The 18,750-nt window shown below is 42.4% G+C and overlaps 1 protein-coding gene across 5 annotated transcripts in view; it reads left to right on the top strand.

Moving 5' to 3' along the window:
• The window catches only part of arhgef12a (Rho guanine nucleotide exchange factor (GEF) 12a), a 36,737-nt gene that overhangs the window by 5,544 nt on the left and 12,443 nt on the right, over positions 1-18,750 (top strand). For 2 of the 5 annotated variants that reach the window (XM_076100230.1, XM_076100229.1), the window contains exons 2-12: positions 8,096-8,116; positions 8,887-8,978; positions 11,154-11,219; positions 14,215-14,313; positions 15,363-15,412; positions 15,641-15,698; positions 15,784-15,956; positions 16,370-16,447; positions 17,282-17,401; positions 17,862-17,960; positions 18,445-18,579. In XM_076100230.1, coding sequence (XP_075956345.1) covers positions 8,096-8,116; positions 8,887-8,978; positions 11,154-11,219; positions 14,215-14,313; positions 15,363-15,412; positions 15,641-15,698; positions 15,784-15,956; positions 16,370-16,447; positions 17,282-17,401; positions 17,862-17,960; positions 18,445-18,579 — 991 coding nt within the window. The remainder of the gene's footprint in view (positions 1-8,095; positions 8,117-8,886; positions 8,979-11,153; positions 11,220-14,214; positions 14,314-15,362; positions 15,413-15,640; positions 15,699-15,783; positions 15,957-16,369; positions 16,448-17,281; positions 17,402-17,861; positions 17,961-18,444; positions 18,580-18,750) is intronic. The other 3 variants (XM_076100231.1, XM_076100232.1, XM_076100233.1) reach the window with 3 other exon arrangements.

Below are 18,750 nucleotides of genomic sequence, written 5' to 3'. Positions count from 1 at the left end.
TAAAAGGAAATAAAGGGACACTGAGATAGCAAAAGAGAAAGAGAGCGATAGCAGAGAAAGAAAGAAACAGACGATGCCTCTGGGGTCGTGATGTTGGATTGTCGGTAAAGTCTAGGCATTAGCTGGGGCTCTGAGTGCTGGGGGGAGTTGGGGTCTATCAACCAGCCCTGTGACGCTGATGCTTGTGGACACCCTCTACAATCCTGCCCTGTTAGCCAATAGAGCTTCAGGGCCCAAACATTACTTTCACTTCACAAAAGACAGGATCACTACAATAGAGAGAAAAAGGGGATGAGGGTAGAGAGCCGTCTTCCCCGAGTGTTATCTCTTCACATGTCCATTTAAGGGTTCTGAACTAGGCTAGTGCCTTCGAGCTAACTGTGACACTTGTGAAGCCACGATACTCTGCAGACTGCACAGTGGTCCAAGAGATGTGACGCTTAGGATTTAGAGTACATTCTTATGCTGTTAAATTCCAATATTTCACACTAAATCGATTATGTAAATTGATAAACATACAATACGGATTCATTCTTTTGTGTCAGTGCACGAATATGTCTGGCCAATCTTTGTAGGAGGAAACGGGCTGTTTGACGTTACAAAGGAGCTGATTGGGTGTCAAATCTGTGGCCTGATTTCTTTCCTCTACTCTGGCTCTCAGAGTGGGGGTGCTCTCTGTGTATAAGGAGAGACCATCAGCCTGCTGCAGCACGGCCATTCATCTTACAGTCCTCGTTTCTGCTGATTCAGGGGTGACTAGACAGACCAACACGTCCCTAACTCTTTCTCTACAAGGACCAGTGCCAGAACACAGGTTCTGGCACTGGTTGAGTGGAAGAGGCTTTTTCAATGGCTTCAAATCAGTTTGATAGCCGAAAGCTAGGATATGAAAACAGGAGGGTGAGGAAGCAAAAGTGTAGGGATGTACTTTGAATCATTACAGCTTTGCTTGAAAGACTCTTCGGTTTAGATGTTCTTGTTGTCCCATAAATGTCCTGATGTTTTGTCTTTGTGACAAACCACTTCGTGTAATAAGTATCATCTTGCATTCACTAAGCTTGATTTCTCTATGTAATGGATGGAACATTTGATTGCTTTGGAGAGATGTGTCACTAATGTGCTCTTACCACAGGTCGCACCCTCTTGAATGCCGTCATAGGTCTGCTTATGACTGCACATAAATACAGTTTTGAGATCACCGCAGGATACCAGATCATACAAGTCTGGTCCAGGTGTCCATGTGTCCCTTGCAGACTATTACACATACCCTAGTGCACAAGTTAAAGGGCTAAACTGAAGATACTCAGTTCAAAGAAGTTACTCGTGGATTAGAGAAGTTCTTAGGTGTTTGTGACAGGTCTCGTGACCAGCAGCAGTGTAGACGGTGTAGCGTGTTGAACCACCTCCTTTCCTCTCCTGGTGCTGTAGGACAGCAGACAGCATAGCGTGAAGAAATGTCTATCCCCCGGCCCTCACGTCAGGAATCCTGATGAGGTTTATTGGGGCAGAAAGGGCACTGTTTTCCCCCCGAGGCTGTAGCTTGAGCTCCAGAGCTAGTGCTCTTGTGTCTCCAACACACACCATACCTCTCTCTCTCTCTGTCTGTCTCTCGCTCTCTGTCTCTCGCTCTGTCTCTCTGTTTCTGTCTGTCTCATACACTCACTTAATGCTCTCTTTCTTTAAATCCAATATACACCATTGTATACTGTATGATTAAACTGCTATGGCCATGCGTTGAGAGTTGTGGCATTGTGTGACTCGGGTATATAGATTAGATAACACGATGTGTGTGTGTTCTCTCCTATTGGCAGGCTGCAGGCATGAATCAGGCCATTCAAGAGACTGTATCATTACACCATTGAGATAGAATCACAGAGCAGTTTTCGAAGGGTAGCTGAAAAGGAGATATTGCCAGATTATGTGGCATGACTCAGCTCAAAACCCAGCTGAGGACATTGTGCCGTCGCCACAGAAGTTACACCCCAAGTTCTGCCACGTTTTTCCACTGTAATCTTAACATCTGAGGATGTGTTTTGCAGGGTGCAAGGTTATGTTGTATTTCACCGCCTGGAATGAAACACACCCTCGGTCTGATCTCTGTAGCCTCCAGGCAACTCCCAAAACCATCCAATCCTCTCCGAGTTTCAAACAGGCCCCACCTCTCCCGGCCCCAACAACACCTGTGCTGTGAGCCGTGTCGCTCTGCTCCAGATTACTGCAGCAACTCCTTATTGCACAAGTTACAACATCAACATTGTCTGACAGGAAAAAGTCAGCGTAAAGATACTTTATCAATCGTCCACCTACTTTGTTTTATAACTTGGGCCCATCGGATGTACCCTGCCAACTCTTATCCTCGTGTTTGTGGTTTATTTTTTTTGCGTTGGCTCTTTTTAAATATTAGCAGCTTGTAATTCAATGTTGAGTGAAACTTCTCTCTATATATATCTGCTTAGCCTGACTCTAAGAGGAACTGAGAATAACCTGAAGTGCTTCCCCTGAATCTTGCACGAGTCGGTCTAGTTTCTTTTGGTTCACTTTTTTTCCTTCCTCTTCAGTTTTGAGAGACCCGTTCACAGAAATGTCTGTGTGTGAGAGTCCTGCTCCCTCAGGGCCGTTCGTCCCTCCCTCCCTCCCTCGCTACTTTTTCTCTCTCATGGTCTGGTCTGGTCTCGGCCTCTGTTGCTGCAGTTGGCCCAGCTCTGCCACAGTTTTCCATCAAAACACCAAACCTCAATGGAGCATTCAAGCCCAGGCCCGCTCCAGTGCTGCCCCTCCCTCTCATCCCACCCTGTCCTGACTTTGCCTTCTTTCTCCTTTTCTCACTCGCTGCACATTTAATGGACCCGTCAAGAAAGACTGGGGACACTTTTATAGCTGGATCTGAAGAATTAAACGAGCTGAGGGAAATTGATTCTTAAACATTGTCTGTCGCTTTTCAGGGGAAATGATGTTCTTGTTTTTAGCATGTTGTTGTCAGAGTTTCTGCTATATCTACATATAATCTCAAGACAAAAAGTCCAAACTTAAATACACATGTCACTACTGTTCACATTGCATAATAAGTTAATCTCAATATATCATTTAGTCTAATAAGTGTTAGGTTTGCAAAAGAGCCGTCACAAAGCCCAAGCGGAAAGATCCAAACTGCTTGTTTTTGTCCATAGATCTACATTTTTGTTATTAAAATGTGCACATTTTACCAGTTGCTGATTAATCAATCGACTATTGTTTAAGCTCTGGTGTACGCTGTTTATTGTTCTTAACAGAGTAGTAGAGTATAATCAGGACATGGAACAATAAGCTGTTGTTGTCTACTGGACAGAGACTAATGTGGAGCCATTATGAGGGTTTCTTAGAGATGTGCTGTGATGTTATATGAGCGGTGACTGTGTGTCAGCGATTCTCTTCACTGAAAACTCAAGAGAGAAGCTTTAATATGAGCAGTCAGCTCTGCAGTGACTGGAGTCTCTTTTTGACAAACTTTTCCTCTCAGAATTTTCAAAGTCATAACAGCTCTGTGTCATTTTTCCAGTTGCATCTTCTGTATATTTATACATATATACGCTATGGAGGCACACATGACTCAGCCGAGGTGCTGCTGTTATTCCTTTTATATTGAAAGCACCCATTAAAAAGTGCAGCCCAAACCAAATACTTTTAGTTATTGCAATTTGTGTACAACTATTTCTGCCTCTTTGGAGTTCTGTGTAATGTCATAATGTTGCTTTTACGTGCACACAACGCAGCTGATTGACAGGCAACTGTTACTTTCAACAATTGTATATTTTAAAGTACCGTTTCTATTGTAGGTTTGGAGAAGCACTCTCTGCTTCTGATGTTTGCGTTAGAATATTGCATTTTGAGGACATTTTTATATGTCACAATATACTGTTTGTGTTGTTGTGAAAATCCCACGAAGTTGAATATCCATAACCTCACACAACAACAACTACCCCCCCCCCCCCCCCATCACTTTAAAGATGCTAAATTAGAAATAGTGTCGTAATCCGAGCTTCTCTGTGCTTTGTTTACATAGCCGGTCTGGCTGCGTGTGCATGATAGTGCATGTGGCTCCCAGTGCGTGTGCCCCACTGGATACCTTGTTGCCGCCACTCTGCATTACGCTCATACGGCGGTTACCACTAGTGGTGCAACAGATCATAAAAGTCACGGTTCGGATCGGATCGGATCAAATATCTGATCAGCACAAAACAAAAAAGGGAGCAAATATAACTTCTAGAGATCCCTGATCATGTTTTTTGTTGCAGCTGATATATATATTGCAGATCATTCCTGATCCATATTGGCAGATACAGATCCCTTTGTTGTTTGATTATAGCAGCTGGTCCACAAGGCTCCAGGCCCAAACATCATTTCAACCACTCTGAAGTCACTAAATGTCATCGTTTTACTTTGTTACATTAATTTTTCGTAAAACAATTCAAATGATAAGGAAATAAAAGATAAGACATTGTTGTTATTAGTATTTTTAATGATGTATTATAATCTGCTTAGAGCTAGTGTAAACAGGTCATAATTCATCTCTAATATCTATCGCTATATCTCCTTCAAACAACTGGATTTATTCAAGTATCACATGTGAACACATCATGATAACCTAATAATTTACCATCGCCCAACAATACTCATTTCCACCGGACAGAGCCTGAAGGCATTAGCCCCTTTACCGGCTCTCCTCCGGTCATTTTCTACACGGATTGGTTGTTTACAGTGGAACATTATCAGAGATCGGCGACTAGAAAAGCATACGTACATGCCGATGTCCTGATCTCATTTTTTACTGAATATTGGCGGATAACAATATCGGTAAAACTTTATTTCACACTCTGATGGTAAACGCCATCCAACCCACGGCGACGCAGTTGAAGCTTTACGCACCACTATTGTCATTGTTGTTTGCACTGTTAGCGCCGTTAGCTTCTAGCTGCCAACTCACTCCAGATATGCTTTGGATTTCATAATTCGCCCCTTTGAGTACTTGGATCTGATTGTAAAATATTTTCTTCATCCCGACGTGCAGCCTTCTGTTTCATCACTACTGCTTTTTGGCTTAACTTGCATAAATGTATCAATTCTTCCATTGCGTTCAGTATCAGTAATGTCCTTTCTAAATATGCTTTTTCTCTGTTTCTCTGTTTTTGCTTTCTATCTCGTGCTTTGTGTTTCAGTCTCTTGCTGCCTCTTCAACATCTCCTTCCCTCCTTCCTCTTGTTTCTGTCCATTGCTGTCATCTTCCTTCATGACCTCCTTTGTCCCTCTCTTCAGCCCTTAAATGGGTCTTAGGCAGGTCACTCCATAGTTATTTGAAATATAGATACTACGTGATATACTAAACCAAATTCCTTCTCATGTTTTAACATGAATAAAGCGTTATTAGGCAGCCTGGTGCATCATCCAGCCCGTTAGAACTGGGTTTGCCTGTCACGTTTTTATTTGTTCCTGATGGACCAAGAACAACATCTGCCTACTCAGTTTTACCATCCATGAGCGTACGCATGTCCCAGTTCAGTGTGTGTGTTTATGTGTTTCCATCTCTCCAATTCAGAGGTTTCTTAGGGAGTGGGCTACTTACAGTTATTTTTTTCTTTTTTTCTGCTGGAGGCTCTGGAACTTATTACAGTCGGAGGCATTTTCATAAACGGGCCATTCAGCTGCTCCTGCATGGCTCTGAATGGGACGCACTGTCGCCAGGAGAAAGAGTTAATGTGGGCTAGTTAGTCATGAGTCCTCCCTGTTACGGAAGACTGGTGTAGTGATCGTACTACTGTTTTGTATTCTAATACTGTGTGCATTTAGATTTTAAATGATACTAGTGCAACCGGTTCATTCTTGTCTTTGACTATTTCACATTTACATTTTACAAGTGTCAAACCTTACTTGAAATGATCCGTTATCCCTCCTAGCAAATATATTCCCTGAATACAGATATGCAGGCTTGGCAATAAAGTATGGCTGGGCGGTATACTGGCTGGGCGGTATACCGGTTGAACCAGTATACCGGTTTCAATTTCGCATATGATATGAATTTTTCATATACAGCCGAAACAACTTCTGTCGCTCTTCAACAGGCAGCAAAATATATTGTTTGCCGCTGAGAGCGCTACTTCTTCTTCTTCTAGTTTTACGGCGATTGGCATCCATCTTATTGGTGCATTACTGCCACCTACTGCTCCGGAGCGTGGAGCGGACAATTAGACTATGAGCGCTAAGGTCGGAGATAGTTTCTTAACTGTATTGAGAGGGAACCCTAGTCATGGTTACAACTTTATAACAACAATTAACAACCCACAACTAACGCTCTTTAATAGGGCAAAACACCACGACACAACAGTTTATGACACATAAACAATTTGTAACACTAATAATTGTACATTTATAAAATTTCACCGTCGAACTGCATGCTGGGTAGAGCTCGCTAACAACAGTCTGCTAACCGCTGGGAGAGGCTCTCTCGCTCCAGTAACGTTACATTAAAGAACAGAAAAGAGCGATGCAGGATGAACAAAGACTGAACAACAAAATGTATTTTGGTTAGACACATATGCAACGCTGATTACCGTGTAATATGTGTGGTATTTGTTGTAAATGTACATTGTTAGACGGTGATAAGAAGCTGTACTTGGAGGGGCTTAGGGCCCAGGGGAATGTAGGTGAAGGAAACAGGAAGTGACGGAACGGAAGCCACGCCACACAAACAGCTGTTCACCGCTCGCTGGCCGGTTGGCGTTAATTAATTAATGCTTTAACACGGAAAAAAAAATTACCGTGAAACCGCCAGAATCTTACAAAATACCGTGATATGCATTTTTGGTCATACCGCCCAGCACTACAATAAAGTATAAAAAAGTATTTTATTTTTGTGGGATTATATCCTGGCTGAGACATCAATCTTTATCATGCTCTCCACTTCATCACAATAATAAAACACAAATTAAACTGAATCTTTACATAGGTTTTATGGTAACCGTAACAATAAAAAATGTTGTGGTTCAACATTAGTTATTTGTCAAAATAGATGAAGAAGAATAGCAAAACATGTCTCCTTCTGTTCAGAGCAGAACCCACCAGGAATAATTTATATTTAGTTAATTGGCACAAAGTCTATGCATGTGTTCAGGAGATTTTCCTTTCAGTGCAAATTGCATTAAATATAAAATATATGATTAACATTGGCCTTTAAATAGCTTTTGGTATAGATTCTCTCAATGACTTCCAGGGAACCTAGAACTTTAATAAGTAATTTTGCCCATTTCAAAGTGTGGCTCATATCACACTTTGTATCACTCGTATCACTTACAGAGTACCGGAGTTAAAATAGGTTGTTATGTATGAATTACCAGGTCCACTTTTTGATACTCCCACAGATGCTAATATTCACTCTTTACAGTCCAAGGCATTGTCAAAGTGAGGTGGAAAACCTTTAATCTTCAATGCAGAATTCATTATTTCACTCTGAATTACTTTCACTCCATCGGGTTTTATTATCAAGATGAGATCAAACGCCTACTGTGAGAATGAACACTGCAGTACCTCCCTAAATCTAAATTGACATTTCAATTTGCATCAGCCACAACAGCACGTCAATACATAGATCTCTAACTTCCTGGAAAACACGACCTTTTCCATTACGGTCCTGACGGCATCCCTAAATAATGTCATCTCTACCTCACGCTGTGGCAGTAATCAGTCTCAGGGCAGGCTGCCTCGAAGGAAACAGGCCATGGATGTGATTAGGAGATGATTATTACAGTCAAGTCATGATGTCTGTCAGGAACTAAATCATGGCACACACACACACACACACACATGCATGTACTTACAGCTGAGATCTAAGAGGCAGGAGACATTTGACCTGGAAAGGGCTTTAATCTGCAGCTGAAGAACTCTGATGTTTCATCAGGATTATCATGTTTACCACAATATGGGTCTCAGGGGAAGCTGTCAGCTTTGGCGTCTTGTTTTCCACCCTCCATCTACGCATACATGCTCAGCTTTGATTCACTTCATTGCATTCATCGTCTATCAGTTCATTGCTGTGAGATACTGATGAGCCTTCTGTTTTATCTTGCAGGTTTCCCAAGAAAGCAAACAGGTAAGGATTTTTATTTTCTCAAATTCTATTGCAAATATCTATGCATGTTTAGGGGTATGACATCCTGTGGCCACATACACACACACACACACACACACACACACACCAACCAGTGGTTTACATACACAGAGTTCCAGATGAGGGAAATGAGGCAGGTATTACTAGGAACTGCTGTGCTGCAACAGAAGTCTTCAGAGCTTAGACCAAACATACACCCTCTTCGCCCCCCCCCCCCCCCCCCCCGTCTCACTCATGTATACACACACAAACACACACGCACACACACACACACACACCCAGAGTGAGGGACAAAGGGGTCCCTCTTCTGAGGGCGGTCCATCACTGCCTTTCACTGTGAACAGAACAGTGGCCTTTCACAGTTGGGGCCGGCATAGGCAGAAGCAGCCATACATAGCCTCCCGAGGTTCAGGCCGGAGTCTGGCCTCGTAGCACCTCCTGTGAGGAGCGTCCTTTCTCTGGCCTCGCTCCCCGGGCACTCGGCAGAGCGACTCCACATCCTCTCTGGCTGTCACATTATACAGTAGACGCACTCAGCGTGATTCATACACTCGGGGGTCATCTTGCCACATTATTCTCAATGCTACAGCGAACAATTGCTGGTTCTGTGTGCTGTTGTAATTCCTCCTGAACCTTCACTTGCTTGCATCTCGTGCAAAAAACAAAAAAAAATGCTTCTTCTAAAAGTCGACAGTGTTGCATATGACAGCACATGCGGGATAAATGCCAATGCTTTTTTTCTGTTTCTCTAGAACCAGCAGCATTCTCAGTAAAGACCACCCCCCGGACAAGAAACCCAAAAGTGACAAAACCTCACTTCCCTCCAATGAGTTTGACCCGACAGGTAACTTTCCACCTCTGTTCTGTTTTTCTTATTCATTCTTTTCTTACTGTCTGTCACAGACTCTGCTGTCTTTCTATCCCGTCCCTCTATCTCTGTATGTATCACTTTATCTGACTGCCTCATATCTCTCTCTCTCTCTCTCTCTCTCTCTCTCTCTCTCTCTCTCTCTCTCTCTCTCTCTCTCTCTCTCTCTCTCTCTCTCTCTCTCTCTCTCTCTCTCTCTCTCTCTCTCTCTCTCTCTCTAACACACAAACACTGTGTCATGAAACAGTTGTGGTGGTGATAGTTTGCTCAATGCTCAAGGCATGCTGGGATGGTGAAAGGTGGTGTGTGTGTGTTTCTTGCTATATGTATTGTGCTCTCTTTAAACATTGTACATTCATTTCACTTGTGTGATCTGAGATAATTGTTAGAGTCTTACCACTTGAGCTGTGTGTGTTAATTCTAACTAATGGACAGTATAATAAGTGTTTATTGGCTAAGTCTCCATTGCACTGCATTATACCGACTGTTTGGCACAAGCTGATGTTGCTTTAGGTGTTGCAGGTTTTAAGCCGATAAGCAAAGAAAGGTTTGATTATAGGACCCGAAAATCTGCAGCTGCATGTTAAATGTCCACGTGGTTCTTGTAGTTTAACATAAATCAGTGTACTGTGCGTTTCGTATGTTAAGTGGTTGGGTGGTCTCGATGCATACTTGACAGGAACAAAAAGCCATTAAGCCTGTTATGCGCTCCAGCTTCGAGGTTACTGCAGGGTGAGATTGTTAGGGTTCAGAATCCCACTGGTTTGACACTCCCTGTAGTGTTTGTCAGCAATCATGATTTGAGATATGACTAAAGCTTCTGTATTCAAAACAAAATAGAAAATTCTCCACACCACATGGCGGCTTATCTCTGTATGATGCAACAAAACATAGACAAGATGTGCTTTCTCACTGGTTACACAAGACCTGCACGTTGTTGTGTAGAGCCGCACTAGAACCTCTTGTGTTTCTCTGGTGGTTCCTTCCACTTTTGGAATGATAAAGCGATTAAACCAAGTGCAAAGTAACAACAGAGAGGCAGATTATTCCTTATTTAATTGAAAGCTATATCTTCGGGTCATTCTTGACATTAGTCATGTTTGGATTTGTGTAATGATCTTTTGCATGTCTGCATGGTGGTCGTCTCTATTTCTATTTATCCCCTTTTAGTTATCTTGAAGCATGAACTCTTTGATAATATTTTCCTAGATGTCATCTTTTCTGTCATAATTTCAAACTGGGTTTATTAAGGATGGGCAGGAGTAGTCAGATACTCTAGAAATGGATGTTAATGCTGGCTCACGAAAGTCACATGTTTCCAAATGAATCGTGTGCAAAAATGAAGCTTCGTTGTGCAACAGATCATAAAAGTCACGGTTCGGATCGGATCCCAGAAACAAAAGGGAGCAAATCTAACTTTTAGACATCCCTGATCATGGTTTTTTTAATCCGCGGTTCACATGCGGGCCGATCCGTGAGGGGGGATCCGTACAAATCCCGGATCGACAATGATCTGTTACACCACTAGTTAAGTTATTATCTTTAACGGCGTAAAATATACTGGACATTAAAAAAAGGCTTGGACCAAGACCGGTTCCTCCTCTGTTATTAGCATAAACTATCTTTTGTTTATTCTTATCATCGGGTCTTGAGAGACGGACCTGAAGTGCTTTGAATATAAATGGTATTTTACCAGCTGCAGGCTCAGTTCCAGTTAGGTAAGGCCTTTGAAGTATTACCAGAATACTTTTGAATCACAAAGCCCGCAAATTTGGTTTATTTTATTAAGGTTCTGGTGCATTTTACAATCAAATCTGCGCTTAAACCACTAAAGCTGGTGAATTTAATGCAGGACACAAAGTTTGTAAAAATGCGACCACTGTCATCGCAGTCGCAATGCGTTGGTAGAGTGCCACCTATAGGACTGGAGGCACTTTCAACAAAAGACTAGCGAGTTCATTTTTTAGTGACTGCACTCCTGCCTGTCCAAATCATTATGTTTTATTAAACTACCTATTTGTTCATTTAATTTTCTCCCTCATGATTTTCTCTTTCCTGTTTTGTGTTTCCTTTCCTTGTGTTGGTTCTTGTCTTGTTTGTGCGTGTCTCTGTACACTGCTGTGCTGTCTGCGTGGTGGGGGCTGTGAGCAGAAGCTCTGGTGCTGCAGAAGAGTGGCAGCAGCAGTTTGCTAGCAGAGGGGAAGCCTGAGTCCTGTGGTAAGATGCTCCTGCTGGATTGGCTGGTGTGACAGCTGCATCTATATATGCTGTAGCCCACGGTGTGAAATTGCCACTAGATGTTGGTTTTAAGTAGAGTGACAGCAAACTCATTTTATTTGTTTCACATATTTTTTTAATCATTATTAAATTTATGACTGGCTGGTCAAAGCGCTGAGTTGCATGTAGTGCTGTGTGGTAAACCGATTCATCTGGTATACAGGTAACAGGTATGCTTTCAATAACCACAGTTTTGGTCTTTTGGTCTGTGTACTTGTTGAGCAGAACAACTGGTACAAATTGTGAGATATTTGGTTTTTAAACTTTTAAAAGAAAAATCTATACAAAACCATAGAAACCAATTAAAACCCCTCTTTTCACGATCCATCTGTATGCTTGATAAGTTGTCGTGATGTTTTATTAACTTTTTTTCACCACAAAAAAATGGTCACTATTGGAATCCATTGATTGTAGAACTTCAAAGTTAGATTTTGTAATACCAGGATACATTTGATTAGTTTACTTTAAACCGTAATTCCATACTGTAAGCCTGAAAACTAATATGACGATTCATGTACACTGGGCATGGGCTGCCGGTGTAAACAGGAAACAGAAAATATTATAGTAATTATTAATAGTATTAGAGTAGTCTTAAATAATGAAAGGTTGTGCTTGATACTTAAGATCTTCATCTATAAACTCTTAACGGACAAAAGTTTTATTTTTCAAACTTCGTTACAAGGTTGCAGGTCTTGCTCTGTCTCTCTCACACACGCATCAAATTTACTTTAAAATGAACACTTAAAAATCAAAGTTTACTGGATGATGGGTCCATAAATGTGGTCAACACACGTCTCTCATTCGTTTCCTCTGTTGTCTGTTTTCATACTCGTAGCTCTGCCGGGTGGCTCAAGTCTCTGTCGCACTGGAGAGCATTTATGCTTTTGTTCGTTTACAGTTTCTGTGTGAACTTTACAATAGTTGTGCAGAACAAAATAAGCATTAATAAGAAAAGTAAAGTCCTCTGTTTTGTGTCCACCGCCCTCCTCAAAGCCGCAAACCGTGACGTCAGACGTCCGCTCCGTAGGGCTGATAATGCCGCTGGACACGCCGCTCGCTAATCGCTCCGAAAACAGCTGCTTCTTCCGCATGTCGGCAGTCGTAGAATTTATTTAACTGCACAACAGCTGCTAGCATAGACAACAAGGCCAGTAACGCTTGTAATCCATTATCCATGTAGAAACAAATCACCCAATCACGTAGCGAACACGGGTGTCTACGTCATTGTTTCTAAACGTATGCGTTCGGTTTTAAAAGGGAAACGTAGTAGTGCGGATGTAACCTCTGTCTAGGGCACAGTTCATCAAGATATCATCAATTATCATATTCAACAAAGCATAGGTGTGTTTGAGTCACTTATCTCCATTGTGTTCAGTCTTTTAGAATAGGATAAACTCACAGATGAAAAGCCTTTATCACAGAACAGCACTTGAAGCTCTGGATTATTTTAAACAGACTTTTAGATTTAAGGAAAGTAGTCTGACCTTTTGTATGCGTCATTGTAATGATTTCTTGTAATGGTTCCTCCTTTTTGTGATTGTGGGGCTTAAGGTACTCTGTCAGTATTAAAGGTCAGTTTATTCTCTAGAGTAGCTTGTGTTTCAGTAAAGGATGCAGATGTCAGATCAATCAAACCTCTGAATAATACATGAGTTTAGATGGATTAACCTGATCGGCGATCCTCTCGGTATATACCAACCAAAAACCTCTACAGAGGCAAAAGACCAACATCTAGAGGCATATTCACACCAGTTCTTTAACCCATCATCTTTTACCTTGACACCCCTGCCCTCTCCCCCTTTCCCTTCCCCCCACTCCCGCACTCTGCCTAACCCTCTCACCATGCCCCCCCCCCCCCCCACACAGCCTGGGGCTTTTGCTTCCCCTAACGTCTCTCCGTGTATTAGCTCCTGTTCCTCCCACTCTCCAACCTAACCCCACCATTGTCCTCATCGATCGAATCACCTCTCTGGTCGATTCTGCACAAGAAACCAGCTCTAGGGTTACTTATAAAATCTCCTTTTTATATCAATATCTAATGTTTTGCTTTTACAGCATTTTGCTGTGTGCTCTTTTGTCTGTACTATCCTGTAAGTCTAGTCAGTGTCGGGCCAGACATTAGATAAGCTCTAATCTGTTTTTGCTACGCTACACCTCATAAGAAAAACCTGAAAAGTAACGTTCCTTCTGGCTCGTGAGACTACAACCAAATACAACCAAATATGTCCCGGTTTCCTGTTTCAAACGTCGCCTCACACAGAAGGGCCCTCATTATTAGTGTTTACGTTTTTAAAAGGATTTATTTTATTTTTTTGGTATCTTGAGAAAGTAGACAACGTGTGTAAAAATGTTGCTATGTAAATGTTTACTGGCCAACCTTAGAACAAGCTTTATTAACTGTACATGCTCAGATTATGGGATGTTGTAATGTTGTTATCCTAGACTACAGGAGATGGGTTATGTGCTGGTATGTTAAAGACTCTTTTCAACAAACAATACTAACATTCCCATATGCACTGTTTATTGAAAGCAGTATGTCAATACTGGCTGCATATAGATCCCATTTTAAAGCAATTTCAGTGTAAGTGATGGGTGTCACAATATGTTAATGGTCAGTACGGATAGGAGGAACATAGGCTGAAATCAATGATAGTTCAAAGGTTATTGTTTTAAGTTATACTTTAGAGAATGTGAACCCATCCTTTAAATGGGTGTAAAAACTGCTCTTCATAGCCTGCAAAGTGTGATTATTATCGGTCGGTTGTGTCCATCCACAATACATTCTTCAATTTCTTTCAAATATCTGCTCAGGTTTTAGAACAAGGCCGAGGTTTAGTTGCATTCGATGCACTTACTCCAGCGAGTACATTTTTTCTTTAATGACTTCCTGGTACTTTTTGAAGACACTGTTTATGTATTTATGTCTCACTTGCAGGTCTGGTTCAACGATGTGTAATCATCCAGAAAGATGAAAATGGCTTTGGGCTCACTGTCAGTGGTGACAACCCAGTGTTTGTGCAGCTTGTCAAAGAAGGTAAGGTGGAGTCTCAAACTTAAAAGGACAAAAGAAAAATCTGGTGTTACAATACCCACTTCTGGTCGGAGCAATTGCAATAGAGATATGAGCTCCTTTTTTCATGCACTGACATCAAACTGTCATGGTGGTTTGCTCACAGATGTGAAGGATAATTGGGACTCAGCAACCACCACCACTCTGGCACTTAGAGAAGTGAAGCCATTGACTGTATATTTCCTGCTCGGTAGTTTCACAGTATAGCTGCAGCTTCTGCTTCATCATGTTGTCTTTGACAGGATACTTATATGGTCCCCGGCAGACTTTCTCTGTCGGTAGAGAATGATGTGGGCTGCTATCGGGTTACAGAAACATGTTCAGTCTACACAGTAGAGCAGAGAGACAGAAAAGGAAGGAACTGATCGAGGACTTACTGTCGTCAGTGCGCGGGGAGTGTTCGACTATCTCCGTGTGGCTTCCCATTTGTCCCCGACTCGACTCAAAGCAGTCTTCTTAGTTTCATCTGAATAATTCATACAACTTCTTTTTTTGTTTTTAAATGAACAAAATGTATCTGTAGTATCTTGCTGCTGCTTTTCTTGTTCATCCTTCTACTTTCAGTCCAACTGATCAGACAAGATTATGTCCTTGGTTCAGTGACACCAGTTAAAATGTCCATACCATTACAAAATGCAAATCATAATAGTGTATCAGTAAAACTGCATTTGGTTTGCAAAATACTTGAGCTGTATGCTGCTGACTACAGAGTCAGGCGTGGATCTCATAATAACCTGTCTCGTGCCTAAATCCCTTTGTTTTGGGTGGAGCTGTGAAACAGGTCCTTTCGTATAATATAACCACTGTTATGATCTTTCAAAATGGCACTCAAATAGTCACTTTGCAACATCTGGTCTGTCAAGGCTATATTATCTATTCATTGTGCAGAAATATCAGCAATTACGCCATAAAGCTGCATGTCTTATGCGTCTCCCCTCCACCCATTTCATTCTATATCTCTCCTCGCCTCTTCTGTTGCGTTATCATTTGTTTTCTTGTGTTGCGTTTGCCAGATGGGGCTGCTATGCGGGCAGGTGTTCAGACAGGAGACAGGATCATCAAGGTATTGTGTACATCTTCCTCCATGTTCCTTCCTGCAAACGTCACTGTTTTCTTGTCCAAGGCCAATACGGAGGCTGTAGGCTGCCACCTTCTGGTCCGTTTGTATGTCTACTCTCTTTATGCTGCTTCTGGGAATGGAGGGAGACGTCGAATTGTAACGCTGAACTGAGAATGGGAGGTTTTTGGTCTCGGCATCTGTTTTTTAATTTTCCTCATTGCTGTCTTCCAGGTTAACGGGACCCTTGTTACACATTCAAACCACATTGAGGTGGTGAAACTTATCAAATGTAAGTCTTCTAGCAAAAGCCACACATTTAACAAGTAAACCTTTTAAGTATAACTGACTCTTTGACTATGATCTTTCCTATCCAGCGGGCTCCTATGTGGCCCTCACAGTGTTGGGGCGTCCTCCTGGGCTCGCCCAGATCCCTCTGTCTGAAGCAGAGTCTCAAATGCTCGGAGTTAGCATTTCCTCTCCAAACTCCCCAGCAGCAGAACGCCCCTACAGTCCTCTGGACCGCCTCTCCTTCCCTCAACCACCATGGGTACTAAAGACATCCGTTCATTTCTGTTGTCCTCTGTTTCTTTCCTCCGCAAACTTGCTTTCCTTCCCTATTCTCCCTCCTCACCATCTTGAGGGGTTTCATTTGGGCCTCAAGATGCGCCTCGCTATTCTGGGCACCAGAGTTATTACACAGTTAAGCCGTCAGCGGAGATGGTAACGGAGTTAAATAGACTCACACGCACACTAAACACAGACGCTGTTGTTTTACACGTCATGCCGGCATGCTATCTAAAATAGCGTTGTATTGTTCATCCCTTCTCACATATTTTCTGTACGCCTCAATATTTGTTAAATGCATCATGGTTACGTATTTCTAATCTTTGCTGGAATGCCTCTCATCTGTTGTCTAATGCACAGTTCCTCCATATGCCTTTTTGTTTTTTTCCCCCACAGGATGAAAACAGCAGTGTCTGTAACCAGAGGGTTGACATGTTGCAAAAGATGCTCTCAAAAGGGCAGCAGGGGCTGCAGGTTAGCAGAACAATCGCTGCCACTTCCGTCTTCTCTCTATTGTAACACGTGTGTTTCTTCGTAGGTCTTTGCAATAGAATCTAAACCCTCTTAAGTGATATCGGGTCATTATCTGTGTTGAAAATGAAAGGATCAGCTCTCATCCATCTTTAAATAGAGCGTTGCGTTGGGTAGGAGGCAGGTACTATGTGTACCCTTAACACGATTGGTTTTTATGCAGTAGATTAAAATAGTATCTTCCTCAACATCCCACACTTCAGAACAGATTCAACACATGACATAGGCCCTGTTCAGACCTGGTATTAACATATGTCTTGTGTGTCAAGCTCTAAGTACATCAGTTCACACCTGGCATTCACTCAGTGGTTTGTGTGACATCAGAAATACTTTTAAAATAGTAATGTTTCAAAATACAACGCAAAATACACCGAGCTACCTGTAGTGCCGTTGCTCCACCTAGTGGAAAAATCACACCGCACCACACCACTGAAGAAATCCAAACAAAACAGACTGAGTCTATTCCTTGGAAATTGTCCAAGATGTTTGACGCATTCATTGTGTGTCTCTATTGGCTCTAGTGGCTTCCCGAAATTTGTGGACAAAGCCAGCGAACGAGTTCGTACTTGCACTCGCGTAGAGGACATGTGTTGAGTAGGCAGTCCTTCCGTGTCGCACAGGACACTGAAGGACTCGCACCTGTGCTTAGAGCTGTCCACTGGTGATCGGATCGCCCAGGACGCATGTCAATGCCAGGGCTGAATAGAGCCAGGCCAGACCAGAGGCTTGCTACTGGTCCTGATTGCTTATTTTGATTTCACCTCTCTTGCTGTAAAGGCCATGAAGGAGGAGTACAGCAGGAACCCCTCCCCCAAACTACTGAAAGACATCCAGGAAGCTAAGAAACACATTCCTCAGCTGCAGGGTCAGCTCTTCAAGGCCACTGGGGCAACACAGGTAAAGCCAACGACCCCCTTCATCGCCATGTGCTTGCGTACAGAATAGGGTATCCAGGGAAACTGATCTACCAGCAAAAATCCAAGCAGTACAATTGTGTGTAGCGCGTTCAGGGATCGCTCCAGACAAACATTAATCCTAATCTTATCAGAGGATTAGACTTTCTCTGTGGGAAGCCTCTCTTTTGTGTCTGTGTGACAGCTTATTTTATTTACATCACTTACTAAACCTTGTGTTATGTATGTCAACGCATTAATCTGCTCTCTCAATTTTAACAGTCCTATTTTATGAGAATATGTTAAAATACTCATAAATTCCTACTTTTGTTAATTGTCACCAATGTGGCCCGTGAGCCTCGTTTGTCCGAAACATGTGTCACTGTGGTCTTTGTGACGGTTGTTGTTGTGTGATGAGGTTGTTCGTAGTTAATACCAGATCTTGTTTTTACATGAATCTGTAGGAGGCTGTTCCAGGTGGAGATGCAGATGGTGGTAGCATGTTTGAGACGGAGCACTCTAAGGGAGACAACAGTACACACCTGTCCTGGAGCAGCACTCCTGTAAGTTATAACGTAGTTTAAATGCCCCTCTGAGCTTTATATCAAACTTTGAGTCCAAGACTAGGCAAGCTTGAGGACAATAGATGCACGGCCTCGTGCTAAACTGGATGAGTTAAATCAATCTTAATTAGCACTGCTTAGGTTTGGCTGCGCTAAGTATTGATTCTGCATTCAAACTTCTGTTGGTCATGTATGAAAACGAATGGAATAAATTAATTGGCAACAGTTGTTGTGGTTTTTTGGAGATTTGTTTTATTAAATTGAGATTAATTGAGAATTTGATGTTCGTGGCACCCCGGTAGCTCACCTGGTAGAGTGGATGTAGGCTGAGTCCTTAGCAGCAACCCCGCTTTGAATCTGATCCGCGGCCCTTTTGCTGCATGTCGTCCCTTCTCTCTCCCTCTTTCCTGTCTACTTTCAGCTGTACTAATCTAAAGGCAAAAGACTCGGATAATGTAATGCTTCTTTTCCATCCCACCTGCAGACATCTCGTGGATTTGGACCTGGATCTCCAGAGAGCCTTTACCCAAGAGAGCCATCCTATCCCAGCCCAAAGAGCATCCCCAGGAACAGCTTCAACTCCTGCCACTCTCCAGAGGCAGAGGACGCCACTGACCTGGTAACTGTGCTCTTTGGCCTATTGAACATTCTGCCAAAAGAAATGTACTTATTCACTCCCTTTCCTGGTGTAAACTCGGGAAAGAGAACTTTTGAAGTGTGTTCTATAGAAAAACATTACATGTTGAATCTCAGATCAGTTGAGCTATAAATGTCCAGTTGGAGAATTTCT

This window comes from Anarhichas minor, unplaced genomic scaffold, assembly GCF_050575085.1.
Source record: "Anarhichas minor isolate MPS153535 unplaced genomic scaffold, ASM5057508v1 ptg000026l, whole genome shotgun sequence".
NCBI classification, from domain to species: domain Eukaryota; kingdom Metazoa; phylum Chordata; class Actinopteri; order Perciformes; family Anarhichadidae; genus Anarhichas; species Anarhichas minor.
The sequence above is the reverse complement of the archived record's forward strand: the minus strand, read 5'-3'. Positions and strand labels throughout refer to the sequence as shown.